Source organism: Columba livia, chromosome 8 (genome assembly GCF_036013475.1).
Source record: "Columba livia isolate bColLiv1 breed racing homer chromosome 8, bColLiv1.pat.W.v2, whole genome shotgun sequence".
Taxonomy (NCBI): Eukaryota; Metazoa; Chordata; class Aves; order Columbiformes; family Columbidae; genus Columba; species Columba livia.
This window is the reverse complement of record NC_088609.1, coordinates 25,610,319-25,631,414: the sequence shown is the minus strand read 5'-3', so window position 1 is coordinate 25,631,414 and position 21,096 is coordinate 25,610,319. Positions and strand designations below refer to the sequence as shown.

The following is a 21,096-nucleotide window of genomic DNA, read 5'->3' as shown; positions in this document are numbered from 1 at the left end:
ACAAACTTGTAGCTAGTGAATGTAGCAGAGAGGCTGTGGCCTGTGTTTTATTGATGCTGCCACTACTGTGATTCTTTTTCCCAAGAGTTGTGTGCTATGAACTAGTTCTGGATTCAATTTCTAGCTAGTTGAAATCAAGTTGTAATTCAATATTGAACTAAAGTTTCATAATACCTCTGAACAGTTTCCCTAATTATTTGATGTTAAACTTACTGATATGGAAAGGCTATACCTTCTGGTATTGTAGTACATTAGAAAGAAGGCAGATGATGCAGCTCTCAAGAAAGCTATTGTTAATGCACTTTAGGGTACAGTGCAGGCACACCCCACTGCGATGTACACCAGAGAGGGTTCTAGAGTCTTTCAACAATCATAAAGGAATTGTGGAGAAAACTTGTAATGGAGCAGCTTCAATCTAATTCTCATTAGTGCCATTCTGTTTCAGAATAGTGTCTTCACACATCCTGAATTAAATTGAGAGTGCATTTCCATCAAAAGTGCTCAACTTCTCAGTATGTTCTGATACTGTAAACCGGAACACAATTTCTTATACCGAAATTGAGAATCTAGTTGATTTTGAGAAACTGAAGGGAATAAAAATGGCAGTAATGGATCCAGTGATACCAACAAAAGATATGGTAGTTATATGATTTGCTAATTGTTAGCAAGCTTAAGATGATGTTATAAACACTGTTTGGAAGACACTAATTTAAGTTGTGGCTTTAGTTTAATATGGAAACAAAGTTTCAGTTTTGTTGCACAGCAGCTACAAAACTATGGTCACATGGTTTGCTGAGGCTCAATTAAAGTAACATTGACTTTAAAGCTGCCATTTAAAACCCCAGGAAATATAACCCCAGATTTCTCAGATGTTGTTGCCTCAGTTTTCTGGGGAAAATATTGATACTCTATGAGTAGTTCAGGTTGTTAAATATTTATTCAGATATTTTCTGGTAGCTAAGTTCATCTGCATGCAGATGTAAAGGTCTACTAAGATGGAATTTACAAACTCCAAGTTCAGACTCTAATGCTAAAGTATTTACACTTTAAACTAATTTTTCCATCTGAATGAAAGCAAAATCTTGATGTACATTTGTTGTGTAATCCAAAACATTTTTTATTAAACATTAATGTTGTTTAAATACGAACTTTGCAATGACACTCACTCAAAGTCAGGAGAACACCAAAACATTGCTTAATTGAAGTGAGACGGGATATGTCAATAGTGAAGTGCTTTACTGAACTGGACTTGTTAAAAGTAGTGTCTGCTTTGATTCAAACCATTATTCAGTTCCTTACAAATATGGGCTGGAGGTTTTTTACTTCAAAGTTCCTAATTGGTTTGAGAGATGATAAAACCTCAACTCTTGTTTTTGAAGTTATTAAACTTGGCTTCATACCAAAAAGTGTGTTTCTTGTAGTACTGCTATCTGAAAAAAAAGCTTGCCAGTTGTTAGGTCTCCTCAGACAGTCTACTCAAAAAGGGAACTTTGCATGGTAGAGGACTGTTGCACAGCATACTTAGGCTTGATGGAAGTGTGAACACAGGTGTTAAGCTAACTTTGTGTTTGTTCAGGAGACAAAGCTGGGTTACTGGAAGTTTACTGTAGCTTTCAAGTCTGATCACTTGTGCATGGTTCTGAAACTTAGTGTTGTTCTTGCAGATGCTTCTGATAAGCATAACACTGCTTCGAGCTCTCACGATCACCTGCCTGTGTGCATTTCTCGGAAACTATAGAGTTGTGATTAGGCATTAATATGTAATTTGTACATATTGTACATTTGTGCAATGTGAAACTTATCCTTCACTGCTTTCATTTTATGAAAAGAAAATATGTAGCTGGGTGCTTTGTTCAATTAATAAATACATAATGAAGAGTGACATGAACAGGAAGATGCTTGAGAGTTTGAGGCGATTGTACAGACAGCATGGTCTCTGCTGGAGAATTAGTAAAACATATTCCATTTCCATTTCAGGCGAGTTTGTATTTGACTACAGAGTTTCAAAAGTTTGTGGGTTTTTTGTTTGTGTGGTTTGGGTTTGTTTGGTTTTTTTTGTGGGAGGGAGGGTGGGCTGTGTTTGGGGGGGGGGCTGTTTTGTTTTTGTTTTGTTGTTGTTGCTTTTTTTTTTTACTTTGGGCTGGGGAGATCCTTTGAAAAGATAACAAGATGGGTTTCAGGAGAGTTTGCAAAAAAGAGTGCTCGAGTTTGAACTGGATGTAAACTGGAAACTTATCTATTCTTATTTTATTTTGGATGTTTAGACCGAACATCTAGAATCAAGTATTTCAACTTGTCAGGCTGGCTTTTAAGACTAACCATCTTTACTTCTCAACAAGATGAAAAGCTGTTGCTTCTGAGAAGAGATATGAACCAGTGCTGAATATCTGATTCAGCTTTCCAACGCCAGAACTAAGAGTGAAATCAGATGTGTTTCTGTATTGCTACCCTGATAATTATATTTTCCTAGATGAAGTTAAATTATTCTCTGTGGTCTCTGGAAGTAATAATATTCCCTTCTGGAAAGTTCTTCATGAAACTTATGCAGCATCAGGAAAACTTAAAACCAAAACACTTGGTTCTGGCTGTTCTTAAATCTTTTAGCTATATTTGTGTGTGGTAATAATTACGTTGCAGAGGCAGAATGTATTTGGTATATATTTTTGATTCGTGACCTCACTTGATGTTTCTGGTCTCAACATCTGTTATCCTGATAGAACACTGTTTGGTCTTGGCCATCTGTAAATATTGAAAAAACATCAGATTCCTTTTTAGGTCCAATGTTGTAATTTTAACTTATTATACTAGATAACTATTCTTATTTTAGAAACATCAAAACAATTATAGCTAGAACAAGGAGTACAAATACAAATTCATATTTCTGAGACTAGGCAAAAGTGATAACTGACTGACCACTCTTAGGAAAAGTAATAGCTCATGTGCTCTTGGAACCTAACAGAACCTGTACTACAATCCAGAATAGCCTCTCTGATTACCTAGTAAGAAGTTAAGTGTTATGACTGTGTGACATTTCTCCTTTAAATACTTTATGAAGAAGAAACATTACTATGATTTTACAGTTGAAGAATCGGAGGTAGAGAGAAATAAAGTGACTTCCACAGAGCTATTCAGCTAGTCGGAGGTAAACATCCCTATTAACTTTGTTGGGTGTGGTTACTATATTGAAAAGCAGAGTTTGAGCTAGGCAAGTAATGTAGAATGAAGGTTCTGAGTATCTAAAACCATTAGATTTCAGTACTCTGCTCTGTGCAAAGCTAGCAAGACTTTCTATGGTATGAAGAATGTTGGCTTCTCCATCTTCATTTAAATGTAGTACTGTTTAATTCTTTATAGGACCTTTATCTAGAAGTATCAAATTGAATAAGAACATGCTTTAGTTAACACATCAGTACATATGGTATTACATTACTATATAATGAATTATGTTGGCAGCCTAGTTATAGCAGCATGATATCCTGTGGACTACAAAACTGACCCAAATGCTTACCTGTGTTCTGCTGTGACATTAGCACACCTGGTGGTACTTGAGAAGTTAATTCAGAGCTAGTTCAGATGTGTGGACATTCTCCAAGGCCTCTCCTTGTGAGAATATTTTCTTATTTCAGACTTGTTTCCAGTGAGGTTACAGGAGTTGTCTTGGTTATTTCAGGGGTCTCTGGCTGCTTATAACTTCATTGGAAAGTACACTGAAAATGAGGAGCAGGTATGAGCAATTCCCTGCCTTTTCCAAAGGAAGGATGATCTTTTGTTAAATTGTAACTGTTTTACACTGGGTCTCTTGTACTTTTACTGCTGTTGGAGAGTGAAGATGATAAACTACACTATAATTAAAGAATCTGTCAGCAGAGAAACCATGTAGTATTTGTGTTGTGAATATTCTCCAGTGTTATTTTCCTCTGCCTTGCTTCCTGATGTCCTGAGCATAGTGGCACAATGAATGAACATCATGAGTATCTGTCTGGCTTCTGGAAACTAAGGGGATAAAAATTAATTTTCTATTGTAGTACTTATCTTGGTATGCAGAATTAAATAGATAGCATTGAAGCTTCCTTTAGAATGCTGGAGGGATACTACTGATACCATTGTCTTATGGTTATGTATTCAAATTTCTCAGTATGAGAAAGACCCAAGAATGTGGTTACAAGAATAAAAAAGCACGAGTGAGCTTGAAAATGCGATTTCATGCAGTTGGGAGGTGTTAGCTATGTTAGTATTGGGATGAAGGATGTGATCTGCTTCAGTACTGTAAAACCTTCAGCATGCTACACATACTGGTTCTAGTCTAGACTTCTTGAGGTTGCTTTTGGTGTAATCTTCCTTGCTGAGGAAGGAATATATGAAGAACCAAGGAGACTTTTCTTACTTAATGCTCCAAACTTGCTCTAAGATTTCTTCAGAACTTGCAAGTAAAGACATTTTGTAGCATTGGTATATGATTTCTGTCTTCAGCATTGCTATACTGATTAAAAAAACTAGTTGGGAGGTCAGGAAACAACAAAGGAGGTCTGTTCTTTTATGTATTATTTAAGAGTGTAGTCTATGCCACTTCCCTGATACATTCAGCCCAGAAGTGCTACAGAAGATTTGACAGTATGGCATGTCTGCAGTCACCCCTGGATAGGGTTGACTCTTCCCTTGGTGGTTTGAATGAGCATTAGCAGAGCAGAGCTGGACTACATGCTTCTGTCCTAAGAAGGCAGATGCATTTTGTGTGCTCTTCTTTCCTCTCCCTCCACCCCCAGTATATTCTCATTCCTCTTTTTCTTGTGCTAGAATGTCTACTTCCTTTAGTCTCCTTTCTTAAGGGTCACCATTCCTCTGACCATTGTGAGTCTTGTGGTTCTGATTCTGGTTTTGTTGGCTTCTTCTAAATTGGATGATAATGCTCTTTAGGCATCCAGATTAAGTTTGTGCAGGAATGGCACACCTGCCTGCTACAAGTATTCTCTTAGGAGAATAGTGGAGGACAGCTTTTGCTGATGTTAGGACTACGTTGTTGGTGGCACATTGCTCCTGCAAAGGATTAGTCCAGGCAGGTTTGCCCCCTCTTCTTTTGGTTGCTTCCAACAAATAACTCAAAAGTTCAACACTTCAACATTTTTTTCCACATGTTCCTATTTCTGCAGTCCCTGTAGCTGTTAAATCTTTATCTAGTCTACCTTTTCTTTGTTCAGCACAACCTGTGACCTGTATTTTCTATGAATTGCATGTATTTTTTGTGAAATTTCCAGCTTTGTCTTAGCTGATATAGTATGGAGTCACTCTAGAATTTATTTTCTGTAACCTAGATTCAATGTCTTACACTTAGCTTTATTAGAAAACAGTTTATCAAAGAAATGCACCTACTTGATCTGGTAAGCTCTGTTTCATTTTTACTTCTATAACTTAAGTGCCATATTTTTTGGAATTATGACTGGACTTATTTGTTTAAATATACATATCATTGTTTGTATGTCGAGTCTGTGATAGCCTGAGCCCCTCTGGGGCGATTGGAATAACTCGTTGTGAGTAATGTAGTCTAGTATTGGAGTAGTCTCACAATCCTATTTCATAAAAAAAGGTAGGCTTGTCTACAGTGAGATAAGCAATACATGCTTTGAATGTGCTTGGTTCTTCAAATTCATTTATTAAAAAAAAGTCTCTTGTACTGCTTGGGTGCTTATTCTGCTTGTGTACCTGTGTCTTTTTGAGACTTAACATTAACTGACATTCTATTGCATTAAATTGTGTACTTCATTATGGGCTGATGCCAAGCTTAAAAATGCATTTCTTTGGGCTCTAAGAAGTGCATATATACTTTAGAAGTAGTAAGAATGCATGCTTCTCTCCTACATTTTATTCAATACTGAAGTTCTTGTTTACTTGAAACTGTTACGAGGAGAAAAAAGAAATGACAGAAGGTAGTGCTTCACTTTAAATACTAACATTTTTGTGTTGAAAATGCTTTAGATTTTATCAGACTGTATGGTGCCACATAACAGATATATGTGACTTGCTTGTTGTTTCTTTTTATTTGGTGGGGAGGGACGGACTGTATTAATGAGAATTTCAGAAGTGACCTTCTGGAAGACAGTCTGTATGGTTTGTGTATTGCACCAAGAGCTGCTGGTCTATGATGATCTCAGTAAGAAAGGTGCTCAGACTCTGTACAGTATCATTTAAAATGCTTGTTATTGGATTTGACACTATAAAGAAAGAATAGTATAGAAAATCTTACATCCCTGGGATGTAAGAAGCTGGGAACATGAGTTGTGCAGCATCAAATGAGCTTTCAGTCCTTGTGCAGCACAGTGTGCGGACCCTGCCTGTAGAAAGGGTTACCTCATTTTGATGCAACTCTGTGCTGAATTTCTACTGTCAACCAGGAAGTATGTTCACAGGAGAACTTCTTGCTGTGCTTCTTGATAAAAGCAAGGACAGGCAGGTGGTGTAATTGCTTGTACCAACTGGGAGCTGCCTGCAGACTCCTGTTATGAGCTGGCTGAATTTATCTGTTGGCCAAGAGATCTGCACAGCACAGGCCTGGGCCTGTTAACTAGCCAGAGATGATCATCAACACCTCAATTTACCACAGTCTTCAGTCAGAACTACTACAGTTTGTTATGCTCTTTTTTAAAGCATTATGGAACTCTTTCCAGTTATTTTTATCTGTTGTTGGGTTTTGCTGTGCTGCTTTAAGAATTGCCAAGCAGATTCATGATAGAAGAGCTATTTTTTTCAGTGGGTAATATCCATGTGAAGTTTTGGGACCTTCTTCTGTAAGAATTTCCTTTCTAAACAGGAATATGTGAAATGTACAACTGTTTGAAGAAATGCAAATGAAACAAATTTTTAAAAACCCTAAAGAGTACTAGAGTTTCTGATGAGAATATAAATTAAATAAGTTAAATTATTACTTAAATATTAGAGTGAAACAAAATGTCTCCAAACAAACTTATTATTGGACCAATACAAAGCACACTCTTCTAAATAGGTTTTTGTTTCAATATTCATTGTAATCAGTATTTTAATGCTAATGCATCTATTAAGTTAATATATGTATATTTATGGTTAAAATTAAAGGGGTGAGAACACAAGTTGAAAATAAATTCATGGTCTGGTAAAGCTACTACAGCTTGGCTGCTGGTTTGCTCTAATGTGTCCTCAAGGAAAGAGGAGAGTGAAGCACTGTAACACTTGTCTGTGTAGTTAAAGTCCTTCCTCTGTCATACTTCTGTGTTCACCTGATATAATTCTTTTTTTTTTTTTAAAGTGCATCTCTGAGTTTGGAAATAGTACCAGAACACTAAAGCTGGACTAGAAATGTTCAGATTTGATTCATAGTCTGGATTCTGCTTGGTTTAATAGGGATTTTAGAAAGTACTATGAGTATGAATAAAGTGATATTTACCCAGAATGTAGACAATTTACATTCAAAGAGGTCAGTCATGTTTATGCAATTATGTGCAAAACAAAGCTGGTCTTCCTTTCATTTTACTTCAGTTTCTTTACCATTAGATTGCTTGCCTGTCTAACTCTGAAACACACTTGTTTAGAAACCTAGGTTTGTACCTACTTATCAGTTTTTTCTTCATTTTTATTTGCAGTGATTTTTGCATAAACTGCTTGTTTCATCTACTGTCTGTTTAGTCTTAAACTTGGGCTTAGACTGTTTGTCTTGCTAGTACAGCATTTCTAGGAGCACAGGTTGTGACTTTGTTTTTACTAGAGCACAATCCTTAGCACCTTGAACTTACAGATAAAGCTGGAGAAAGTACTTTTACCAGTAGAAGTATGTATGTCTGAAAATGAATTCGTATTTAAAATTGCTTTCCAGGCTAGAGTGGTATGAAATAAAGTACATTTAACATACCTTTAAAATACATATATTGGATTACAACTTCATTACAGAATTTAACCCTTAAAATGGTTGACTTGTTGTTTTCCTCCCATCCACTGTTGATAATTAGGCTCAAGTAACTTCATGCACTTGGGCAGACTTCACTGATGTGATTCCTTATCACATGGCCTACAGGCAAGTGATTTTAACTACTTGTGCAACCAGCATGTTTGAAAATGATCCATCTCTAGTGAGTGTTTGACGTATTTTACTACAAAATATTAATTCTTTACTGGCCTTCCCTAAATAGAGGAAAGACTTAATACTTGCATATTGATGGCATTTAATGGGAAGTTGACTTAGTATGGCTCAAGGAAGACAATGGTACAATGGTGTTTTCTGGAGTGCTGCGGCATAGGTTGGAAATGCATAATGTAGTGTATCTATTCCTTTGCAGTCACACTTCAAGAATAAGTCTTGTGCTTGTGAAGTAAATAAAATTGGAGTAAAGCTTATTTTCTATTTGGATTAGACTGCATATAAAGTATTTCTCTTGTATTAAGTGTACCAGAGAAAGGAAGTACTAGAATAAAGACAGCTCTTCTGAGTTTAGGTGAAGCTGCTTTTAAGACTTCTTTTTCACCTACTCTGAGGCCTTTTGTGTTGAATGTAGGAATCAAGCTTTTGGGTAGTTGAGGAAACTAATTTTAAATACACTTGCTGTGTTGTACTCTCTTTTTCTCAGCTTGATGAAGGTATGATAGTGGTAGAGCTAGGTAGCAGTTATTCATTTTGCAAGATTTTTTCAGCTTATATGCTGTGTGGTTAACTCTGAGGCAGTAGCAGAGAACAGCAATCCTTGTAAAGCAAAAATGGAAATGTAGTCTAGTTCACTAAATTTTAAACTAAAAACAAATTTTCCCCCTGAAATTCTTGGGCTACATAATCTTAGGTAAGCATTCTTCTCCAGAGAGCAAGGGCTGCTGCTTCAACGGCATAAGGCTTTGCTATTACGGCTCCACATCTTATGTTCAGCAGTACTGTCTTGAGAGCAGGAATGTTTAAGGAAGGCAAGGCCTCTAGTTAATCCAGACACAGATGGCTGAGATTGTCTGTAGTTGTAATTATGGTCTTTGTTTGGAAGGACTTTGTCTTGGATTGTTTGCAAGGTTGATATGAAAAACTTGTAACAACTTTAGTGTAGTCTTGAACATCCTGTCCTTGAGGAATATGCTGGTTATTGTGGAGTGTGGGAATGTCTTCAAGCTTATTTTAAATACAAAAGGATAATCACTTTTACATGTTTAATTATCACCTGTGACCTTCAGAAGGAACTGGAAAGAAGCTTTCAATAGTCTTGTTTGCATGTTGTTCTGCATTCAGTGGAACACAGATCTGAAAATACAATCCCAATTGAAAAGATCCTACAATTGAATCTGCATGTGCACATAAGTTTGTCGAAGTACAGATTGTGGAATACGATATGTCAAATGTAGCGCTTGAATTGAGCAGCCTATTACTTATCAACAGGACGCTTAAAAAATGGACAGGGAGTCACCTGAATGCATCTGCTCAGTATGTAAGACTGTCATTCTTTATGAAGTCTGATATGCCCCAGCACTCTTGCAGTACTTGGCTTTTTGTTGTTTAGGAAATGGTAGTATGCCAATAGGAGTTTTAGCCAGGAAAGATGTGGTTTGGGTGATGAGTGTGTGGGAGTTAAGTTTGTTACTTTTTTTTTCGCCTTTGTGAATATTCATGAGGGTTTATTTGCAAATGAAGGTTTGGGTTGTGCATGTGAGACCATAAGCAGGTATTAGGAATCCCATAGACCAGGGGTGTCAAACTCATTTTCACCAGGGGCCACATCAGCCTCGCGGTTGCCTTCAAAGTTCCGAATGTAATTTTAGGACTGTATCAATGTCACTACTCCTACATGAGTTGGACAGTCCTGCATAGAAGATCAAAACTGCCTGTTAAGCCAAATTGATTGCATGTTTAGTTTATTACTGAATTTAATTTTGCATCCAAAACTTTGGAAATAAGTGATATATTTAAGATATTCTGAAGCTAAGTTGGTACTGTATTTCAGGAATCACTTTTGATCGAAAATTGATAAAACAGACACATTTGCTTAGTATGTCAGCATCTCCTTATCTCGGTTGAGAAGCACATGCTGTTGGAATAACAACATGAGTCTGAAGAGATTGTCTGAAAACTTGAGGGCTGTGTTTCTCAGAGGGGAAGTGGAAAAAGGCAAAATAGGGGGCCACTGGAATATCTGTCTAGGTGTGCTTTAGTTGTATCAATCTGTTTCGATTAACTGTGTCAGAAACACCAGTTGAATACCTTAACAATCAACAAAAACAGTGTAGTCTTCAAAATAAAACAAAGGTCCTTGTCATGTACTGGCTTTTGGTAGCCCATTATCCTTTGGGGAGGACAAGCAAGGCACTTTTCTTGCTGCAGAGCCATCCCTAACTAAATGTGCCTAAACTTATGTAAGCAGTGACCAAATGACACAATAATGTGGTGTTAAGTAACCTTTTGGCAGCAGGGAAGCAGGGGGTGGCTGTCTGATTATAGATAACATTTTTCAAAATGAGGACCTTTTATTCAAACTCTGGATATGTTTCTATTGATCAGATTTAGAAGTCTTGAAGTAACTTAAAATTGCCTCGATATTAGTGATCTTTATTACTTTATTTTTCTGGCCTGTGTCCCAGTACTGGTCTGCGGTAGCTCTCCTGAAGTCATCACTTAGCCTGAGGTGAAACTTGTCTCTCATCTTCTAAGATAGATCGCCAATTGAATTAGGCTGCTTTGAAAAGCTTTTATGGCTTTGTGGGTTGAAAGCTGCTGGAGACGAGATTTATCAAACCTATTACAGTTTAGCATTATTCCATTTGATTAGTCACTCTTGGCATACGGATAGGGTTTGAAAGAAAACTGTCTTTAGCAGAATTATCATTAATAATTCACATGTTTATATGACACTTGTATATCTGTGTACTCTGATAGGAAGTTTTATTTTGTATACATAAGATTGTAGTGAATACACATGCTTCATTGGAAGGTTTCAAAAAGTAATCATTAACGAGAACAGAGTTCAAGTATTTAAATACTTAATACTGTGACACTTTCTGCTAGAAAATGTTCTAAAACTGCAGCAAGAATGTGGTGGCTTTTTTTTTTCTGGGGTATGTGATAAGAAATAACTTTCCAGTTCAAGGAAGGGAGGTGACAAAGGGAATTTTAAGGAGACCTTGCAAAATTACATGTGTCTCTCCTTGAGGTCTTCATCTATACAAAAACAAACTACTTTCTGTTTGGGCATTATGGCCTTGCTTGAAGAAGGTGTGTTGAGTTATGCATATTCTCAAGTATACCAATATGTTTTTAATATGATTGGCTTAAGTTCCATTTTCTGTAACTTTCAGGGAAAATACCTTATCAAACAGTGTTAAACTGTTTTAATACACTCTTAATTCCATCCCTTATACTCAACAAGAGCCTTGCTTATTCCCCAAAATAGGTCTGCTACCAGGAGAGTCATATTCTTTGTATAAAAGTGCAAAGCACATATGCATTATTAAATTGTTACTTGTAACTTTCTCTAATAAACACTTAGTTATATAAGACATTCTTAAAATGTTAGTATCTGCCCAAGTCCCTGATTTTGTCAGGGAAAGAATTGTTCTCATCCTCATGATAGCTAGACTTTTCACGTTAACTCTCAGCTGGTTCAGTGATCACTTTGACTTTTCAAATGTTTTTCTTTGTTAAAAAATGTTGATTATACTTTTTGTTCTTACTTTGTTGAATCACTCAACATATTTCTCTCTTAGCTTGTTCTTTAGAACTTCAATGAGGGTCCAAAGTTCTTTTATTTCTTTTACAAAGTTCAAGTGAGAAGAATTGACTGGTTTTAAAACTAGGTTGGGTTTTTCTGCCTACATTCAAATCAAGCATGTTTGGCTTGAGTTGAGACATTATCCAGATATTCTTAACAGTATGACAGTCTTAGTTTGGACGGGTTTAGTATCTTCTTGTGCTTTTGCACCTACAAATTTATATTCAAAGCCCCAAGATTCATACCAAAAGAACTAATTTTAAAGGTATTTAGAGATGTGGTTTTTGCAAGTTGAGCTGGAGTGATTGAAGAAATTGCTGTTTCTTAGCTATGGTTAGAGCATCTCAGCTGCAAAACTAGTAACTTTACATAAATGCAGAAACTGTTAAGCTTAAATGGTTTTTAGTGCTCAGCAGTAGGACAATGACAAGGGCTGTTGCTTTATCTCTTCTTTAGAAAAAGCAATTTTCAGATGGTGACCAAGTAAACATTTGATGGGGATGGCATCTTAAATTATTCTAGATCTTTTGCTCATTAAATGTTGGATCTTTAAAATGCTGAACTGTTGTTCTAATATTCACAGTTATTGGAGTCCAAATATTTAATGATCTGATGACAATTTATTTTCTCTCCAGTAGTGTATTGTAACCATCCTGTCCTGTTCAGCTGCCTTCCCTTGAGTGGGCCTGGTAAGTTTCTACATTTTATTGCAAGTAGCCTTGTCAATGCAAGAAAGGTTAACTTATTTTCAGCCATTTTTCTCCCTTCAAATGTGAATGTGGAGTAAGAATAAGGCTCTGCCTTAGTTCAGCTCTTTGCCTTTTATAACAGCCTGTCAGCTCTGTTTGGAATGGAAATGTCCAGTAAGAATATATTATGAATATGAGCCAGCACTGTGCCCAGGTGGCTAAGAATGCCAGCAGCATCCTGCCGTGGATCAGGAACAGTGTGGCCAGCATGACCAGGGCAGTGATCATCCCCCTTTACTTGGTACTGGTGAGGCTGTACCTCATACTTCCGTTTTGGGCCCCTCGCTACAAGAAAGATTTTGAGGTGCTGGAGGAAGTTCAGAAAAGGGCAACAAAGCTGTTGAAGGGTCTGGAGCACAAGTCTGGGGAGTGGCTGAGGGACCTGGGGAAATTCAGCCTGAAAAAAAGGAGGCTGAGGGGAAACCTTGTGCTCTTTATGACTACTCAAAAGGAGGTTGTAGCGATATGTGTGTTGGTCTCCTCTCCCAAGTAACAAGTGACAGGACAAGAGGAGATGGCCTCAAGTTGCACTGGGGGAGGTTTGGATTGGATATTAGGAAAAAGTTCTGCACTGAAAAGGTTATCCAGCACTTGGACAGGCTGCCCAGGAAGGTGGTTGAGTTATGAATCCTGGAGGTGTTTGTGCTGCTTAGGAACATAGTTTAGAGGTAGACTAGGTGGTGCTAGGTTAATGTTGGACTCAGTTATCTTAAAGCTCTTTTCCAACCTAAATTATTCTATCATTAAGAAAGATACAGAACATGGCTTTGTATCTGCACTGCTTAACAGACTTTATTAGTAAGTTTTCTCCAAAGCTGGTAGTGTCTGTGGCATTGCCATTGACACTGAGTAGTTCATTCTTTTGTTTCAGGGTGTAAAATATTGACTGTTGTTTGAGAAACTTTTCTTTTTGCCAAGCCTTGGTATAGCAAAATTATGACTGAATTCTACTTCTTGAAGTCTTGCATGTTGTGTATTTTATTTTCATGTATTTTTTTGACGAAAGAAATCTTCCCAGTTGAAATAGGGCTAGCTGTAGGTGGTTTCCTGCTTTTTTGTGTGTTGATTTGACTGTGCAAAACTGACTATACATTCTACATGATCATGGCTGAGTATGTTCTGTTCCATTTCATGTAGGTGTAGCAATGCAGAGCTTAATGGATCCTGATGTCTGCAATAAGGCAGCATTTCTAATGACAGCTGAAATGTTTGCTCTTTGTTTAGGTGAAGCTGTTAAAAGTAAAGTATATTCCATGTTTTCTCCATCCAGAATGAAGACAAATGTAAAGATGGCATGTCCAAGGAATTTTAAAAGATGTAGACCTCCTGACTGAGCGGTGCTGTGTATTTTATTCTCTTTAATTAGTAATGTAAGTATGAATCAGACCTTTGGTGCTGGGAGTTAGGTGTGCCATTTTTAATGTGTGACAATATTGGTCAATAACAAGTTGTATTAGCTTCATTTTCATTCTGCCAGTATGCTTATTCTCTTGATGGGGAATTAGATACAAGAATATGTAATAAAACTGCTCTTTTGAGAATTTGTGTGTGTTCCTGGGTAGAATGAGTAAATCTAGTAGAAAATTCTGTATTACAAGAGCCATCATGTTAATATATCAGTGACTTTTGGAATGCTTCATAAATGAGAAATCACTTTTGCTACGTAAGTTTAGGACAATGAAGGACTGCTAGTAAAATACCAGACACTACTTATACCTGCTTGTTGCTTCTACTTAAACAAATGTTTGGTCAAAATATACTTTGTCCTAATCTCTGATGCTAGTTTTAATCATAATTTAAATTTTTGCATTCCAAGTAACTTTCCTTAAGATAAATAATATCATGGCTAGGGTTAGGTGCCAGGAGTCCCTGGATCCATTTGCTGTGCTCTGGATGCTAGGCCAAATGGTACACATATTTAAAACTGTGAAAACAGTAGTAAGCTTCAAGTGTTTAATGGTAAGAAATTGTTTTTAACAATTCTCTAAGGATGTCTTTTCTTTCTTTTTCCTCTACCAGCTGCTGTTCTCTCACAGGTGAAAGTCATGATCACGCTAACAGAACTCAAATACTTAGCAGATGCTCAGTCATCCTACCACATACTAAAACCATGGTGGGATGTCTTCTGGTATTACCTCACCATGATAATGCTGCTAGTTGCTGTGCTCGCTGGGGCTCTCCAGCTTACTCAAACCAGAGTCCTATGTTGTCTTCCTTGCAAGCTAGAATTTGACAATCATTGTGCCGTGCCTTGGGATTTAGTTAAAACCCACCTTAACATGTCAGCTAGCTCTACAGCACAGTTTATCCTCCCGCTTAAAATCCAGAATGATCTCCATCGGCAGCAGTATTCCTATATTGACGCAGTATGTTATGAGACACAACTTCACTGGTTTGCCAAATTTTTTCCATACCTAGTGCTTCTGCATACCTTTATTTTTGCCGCTTGCAGTAATTTCTGGCTTTACTATCCTAGTACAAGTTCCAGGCTTGAGCACTTTGTAGCCATTCTTCAGAAGTGTTTTGATTCTCCATGGACAACGCGTGCCCTTTCGGAAACGGTTGCCGAGCAGTCTGTGAGAAAGCTGCCAATAGCCAAATCCAAAGCAGCGATTTCATCACCTGGGAGTTCAGTAGATATAGGGGCCAGCAGACAGTCCCTGCCATATTCACAACCTGGCTTGGAAACAACTGGAAGAGAAAATTCCTCAAGTGTTCTTGACAAAAAAGAAGGGGAGCAAGCTAAAGCTATATTTGAAAAAGTGAAGAAATTCAGAGTACATGTTGAAGAGAAGGATGTCATATATACAGTGTATATGAAACAGATTATAGCAAAAGTCATTGTCTTTGTAATAATAATAATTTATGTCCCCTACTATTTATCATTTATTACACTTGAAATTGATTGCGTTGTTAATGTTCAAGCCTTTACAGGCTACAAAAGGTACCAGTGTGTCTATTCGCTAGCAGAAATTTTTAAAGTTTTGGCTTCGTTTTATGTGGTTTTAGTTATCTTCTATGGCTTAACTTGTACTTATAGTTTGTGGTGGATGTTAAGAAGTTCACTTAAGCAATATTCTTTTGAGAAGCTGAGAGAGAAAAGTAATTACAGCGATATACCTGATGTAAAGAATGATTTTGCATTTATTCTCCACTTAGCAGATCAGTATGATCCTCTTTATTCCCAACGATTCTCCATATTCCTGTCTGATTTGAGTGAAAACAAACTGAAACAGATAAATCTTAACAATGAATGGTCAGTGGAAAAACTGAAAAATAAGCTAGTAAGAAATTCCCAAGACAAGATGGAACTTCACCTTTTCATGTTAAATGGTCTTCCAGACAGTGTCTTTGAACTGACAGAAATAGAAGTCCTAAGCCTGGAACTCATTCCTGAAGCCAAACTTCCTTCAGCTGTGAGCCAGCTAGTCAATCTCAAAGAACTCAATGTTTATCATTCATCACTAACTATGGATTACCCAGCAGTCAGCTTTTTAGAAGAAAACCTGAAAACATTGCGCCTGAAATCTAGTGAGATGGGAAGAATTCCATTTTGGGTCTTTCATCTAAAAAACCTACAAGAACTGTGTTTAACGGGCTATTTCATGCTAGATCATCACAACTCCATATACAATGAAAGCTTTCAGGGGTTAAAAAATCTGAGATCAATTCACTTAAAAAACAACCTTTCCCGGATACCTCAAGTTGTTACAGATCTTCTGCCTTCTTTACAACATCTGTCTATCAACAATGAGGGAAATAAACTGATAGTGCTAAATAACCTGAAGAAGCTGGTACACCTGAGAACCTTGGAATTAATTTGCTGTGACTTAGAGCGCATTCCCCATTCCATTTTTACCCTAAACAATTTGCATGAAATTGACTTAAAAGAAAATAATCTCAGAACAGTGGAAGAAATAATTAGTTTTCAACATCTTAAGAACCTTTCTTGCCTGAAGTTGTGGCACAACAGTATTTCATATATCCCAGCGCAGATTGGTGCATTATCAAACTTGGAACAATTGTATCTAAATTATAATAATATTAAAAGTGTTCCATTGCAGCTATTTCTTTGTAGAAAATTACACTATTTGGATCTTAGCTATAATAAGCTAACCTCCATCCCTGAAGAAATCGCTTATCTGACTAATCTGCAGTACTTGGCTTTGACAAAAAACCATGTAAGTAGAACTTTGAATTACTACTTCCAAAACAAACAAAAAAACCCCATCAAATACTGACTTAGCCTACCATTTCTTCTGGAATAGCCTCTGGTTCAAAATGCTTTTGTGGTGGTCATGATTAAAGTAAACCCAGCAAAGCTAAAAAAAAAGGGTTGTGCTTGTTTAATTACTAAAACTTTGGTGTCATCAAAGCTTGTGTAATACTGACTAGATACTATCCTGGTCGGTAGCAGCTTATGGGCTCTGAACCAGAAACAGTTTAGGGTAAGGATGGCTGCAGAAATGTATCTTCCCTGAAGCTGTCTATTCTATGTACTATATAAAGGAAGTGAACAGTGTTAAATTTCTACCTTAAAATGTCAAACTGAAAGCTGTAGTGAATCAACAGCTAGTTGATGAGCAGCTCAGCTGTCTGATTGGGAAGAGGGAAATAATTATAGCAGATAACATCATCAGCTGTGCTTAACTGTCTGGCTCATTAGTGTAGGATCCAGGCTTGTGACTTATGATTTCTTTTGAGGTTTATATTTGTTTCCACCAGTGAGGTTGGGTTTGGATCTTATATGTTAGTAGAGTGGACCAGGAGTAGTAAGTTACTACTGTACTGCTCAGATAGCTGCTTGTACAGGTTTTGCCACACAGCAGCTCTTAATGTCTCTCCACAGAATCTGTGTTCTTCATTAAGTGATTCTTAGGGGACAGTAGCCCATTTATCTCCTCTGCCACTTGCATGTGCCCACATTTGCATGCATTTCTGTGGATGTGTGCATGTATATGTTGCTTTCCACCATGCTTGTGTCTCAGCTTTGCCAGTAGCTAAGCAACTTCACAACAAAAGTGGTATATAAACCACTGTAGTGTTCACAAGCACTTTCTTGCACAATGATAGAAGCATTACAATTTTCCCTTTCTTTATCCTTCCGTAAACTAAAAGGTTGGGTTTTTTTTTTTTACACTAAAATAAAACTAAGTAATGTCAAAACATGCAGCTGCATGTAGGCTAACAAATTCTAATGTGCATTATTTTTATTCTTTCCTTTTTTTCAGATTGAAATGCTGCCTGATGGATTATTTCAATGCAAAAAGCTGCAATTTCTTCTTCTGGGAAATAACAGTCTGATTAATTTGTCCCCTTGTGTGGGTCAGCTACTGAATCTTGTTCAATTAGAGCTGGTTGGAAACTACTTTGAATCACTTCCTGCTGAACTAGAAGAATGTCAGTTCTTAAAGCGGCATAGTCTAATTGTAGAAGAAAGATTGTTAAAAACACTTCCACCTCGTGTAAGAGAGCGTTTGCAGACATGCTCAGATAAGTGCTAAGTTTAAAATGAAACTGCATCATTGCATTCTGTAAGCCTTTTGCTTAATATCTCTCTAAAGATCTGTATAGGTGGGGAGTGAAGGAGAGATAAGTTTACAAATCAGTCTTAAACTTAAATGCATTGAACTGAGTTGATTGTATTGGAAAAGAAAAAATATTTAAACAAAAAAATACAGCCTTTAACAAGTAATATGTTTGGAAAATCGGAAATATTAACTGTTGGTTGAGTTCTACTGGTTGAAGTAATTCAGTTAAATATTTGATAACATGGAAATGGAATAGTTAATTGCCTGGCTGTAGTAAAAATGTATATACTTTTCCTATGGGAATTTTTTCCTGTTGATAGTGATAATTTAAACAGTTTCATCTCCTGCCATATGAGGTCTAAGAACTGTGGAATTAGTTTCTAAATATGAACTCTTCACTAACTTAGAATATGTTAAATTAAGATTATAATCTATTTGAGCAGTTCAATTGCATGGGATATACTGAAAGTAATTTTCAACATACCTTAATTTTTAAAGCTTTGAGAAGTACTGAGCATTAATTCTATAATTGAAGATGCTTTTTGAGTTTTGCTATTAAAACCAGTTGGACAAAAATATCTGAAACCAGTTTCAGTATTTTGTCTTAAAAATAGTAAATATAAAATGAATTATTGCCTAGAAACTGCAAGGAATCAGAAGAATTTGGAGTAACTGTGTGCATGTACTGGACAACAAATCTTACAGAACCGATCTTCATAGATGATGGCAAGCAGAACAAGATATAGTTGCAAAGTTGTTTTCTGTATGTTGTGAGCATCCTGGGTGTTAGTGTAGTATATGTAGCTGTTTAACATTTTTATAACTTCTCTTTACTGACTCAGTGCTGCTTCTCCATACCCAGTTACTGTATTTTGGTGGCTGGGGAGAGGAGGAAGGAGGTTTGTGTTTAGATAGGGACAGAAAGACACAGTAGAAACAAACCAAATCACTGAGCTTATAAGCACTTGGGGAGGAGAAGCAGGAAGCGTTATTATAATCTTTGCCTCTTCTAGGGATGTAATTTCATAAATTATAGCAGTGGAATGAGCTCTTATGCCATCCTTAATATTTGAAAAGCTGGATGGAAATAAAATGGTTCCTGACTTCATTCTTCTTCTGTGTGCTGTTTCATTGTATTTGAAGTCTTAACTCTTTTTAGTGAACGTGATAAACATTAAAATTATGCCCCTGGGAGGATAAATTCTTTCCAAAAACATATTTGAAAGATTTTTGTGTTTATACTAAAGTTTTAAAAACCAATCTCAATTATGGGTTAAACAGATGTGGTTAACTGTACTCTTAACGACTTTGTGTTCGAGTCTAACTATAGATTCCAGGTTGTAATAACAAATCATCACAGATAAACAAGATTTAGTACTGGACTACTTTTAGTCATCTCTTACTCTCACTTCAGTGCCACTTTTGTGGAAAGTAAGGTTTATTTTGAACGAAAGTGCCAAAACTAAGTCCGACCAACATGAAAGTAGGAGATGTCTCTGCAGCAGCAGGGCAAGAGGTACATGTTTATTCACTCTACTGATGGCATTCCAAAGACCTTTGGAGTTAGAGCACTTCTCTTCTCAGGGAACCAAAATGTGGTATAACTATTACATTTTATGTAGTTCTAGAAATGTTTAGTGTAAACTGATTAGTTGTTTATGTGCAGACCAGTACTGCTGGAACAGTCTTTCCCAGTAGTCTTTCCCTATGTAGCTCTTCCAAATTCTATTTCCAACTAATTTTGAGTTGTGTAATAGTTTCATAGGAACTGACATGGCTCACAGACAGGTAGTTGTGGTAGACGTGATTAAACCAGAGTACATTGATTTGCACCCCTGTGTTTTGTTAATAATTGCAGTAGGTCTGTGACAGGACTTTGTAACTTGATATTGAACACTCTGTGCTGGAATTGGGCATGCAAGACTTGTGGTCTAGTAATTTTTAAAAGATTAAACCAGCATATTCTTTAAAGCTTTTTACTAAATTAGAAAGTTGTGTTGAAAAACTTACAGCAAGTAACTGGCTTGGCTGATAACTTCAACTTTTTAGCAGTGCATCTATCCTTTCCCATAATCCACAAAACTGATGGAGGAGAATAATCTTCAGTGTGCTTTTTATGCTAGTTCTGTCAAGAGTGAAATAACTTGGAGAAAGGTAAATAATTTCTAAAATGTGTAACCTCAAAGAATCTGAAGAAACACTAAGAAATGCATAAGAAAATAATACTGTTTTATAGGTTATATGGGTTACATTTTTTTGCAGACTTTATTTTTTCACTCTGCACCCCCTCAAGAGGGTTGCATTTTTTTCACTGCATGTTTGAGTCTTTATAAAATACCCAGACAAAAGCCAGAAAGTTTAAAGGCTAGAGTCTCTACCCTTGCTTTCAAACCACAGTGTGCCTTTATTATCCATTTGGTACCATGAAACACAACCCTAGGGCTTATAATTGAGGAAAGAGACAGATAGAATTCTGAATTTCTTGAATTCACTTCAGCCATTACCTTAATATTCCATATTTCTTCAAAATGAGGGGTGTTGTGTTTTTGTTTTTTTTAGGGAATCAATATATGAATCCACTGTCAAACTTTTTACAATAAGTATTGTTGACACCTAGTTTTTGTATTAAACATTGACTTTCAATCAAAAAAAAAGGCTTTTTCAACTTGTTTCAGTGTTGTATTGTGTTTCAGAACTTTGTATTGTGACTGTCCGTATCGTGAACATTTTTTTTGAAAAATTAAATCTTTTGCATTACAATTCTATGAACTGTTCTTTATTTTCCGTATGAGATGCTGCATTTAACACAAGGCTTTGGAGTCTGCTTCCAGCTATCTTGTACCTATATGCTGGCAGGTATACCTTCCAAAGGGAAATGTGAAGATGAACAGCAGTGGGAAATGAACACTATGCTCCATATCAAAGCAGTTATGTTCTGGGCTAGGAGAGAGGCTCCTGTGTTGATTAGAACTAAGGTTCCATCTTAATTGTTGCCACAGAACTGTTTCCAAGTTGCCTACTTTAATTTTTGTGGGCTGGGTAAATATCAAACGCAGCCTGGAATTGTACTGCAAAAAGTGAAAAGGCAATGGTTCTCTTCCCAGCTCAGCACATACAGCTGCC

General features: G+C 36.7%; 1 protein-coding gene across 6 annotated transcripts in view; it reads left to right on the top strand.

Moving 5' to 3' along the window:
• LRRC8B (leucine rich repeat containing 8 VRAC subunit B) overlaps positions 1–19,081 on the top strand; it is a 40,649-nt gene extending 21,568 nt beyond the window's left edge. For all 6 annotated transcript variants that reach the window (XM_021292267.2, XM_021292274.2, XM_021292273.2 and 3 more), the window contains exons 2-5: positions 12,329–12,382; positions 13,713–13,812; positions 14,462–16,623; positions 17,674–19,081. In XM_021292267.2, coding sequence (XP_021147942.2) covers positions 14,488–16,623; positions 17,674–17,946 — 2,409 coding nt within the window. In that variant the 5' untranslated portion in view covers positions 12,329–12,382; positions 13,713–13,812; positions 14,462–14,487 and the 3' untranslated portion in view covers positions 17,947–19,081. The remainder of the gene's footprint in view (positions 1–12,328; positions 12,383–13,712; positions 13,813–14,461; positions 16,624–17,673) is intronic.
• The last annotated feature ends 2,015 nt before the right edge of the window (positions 19,082–21,096 follow it).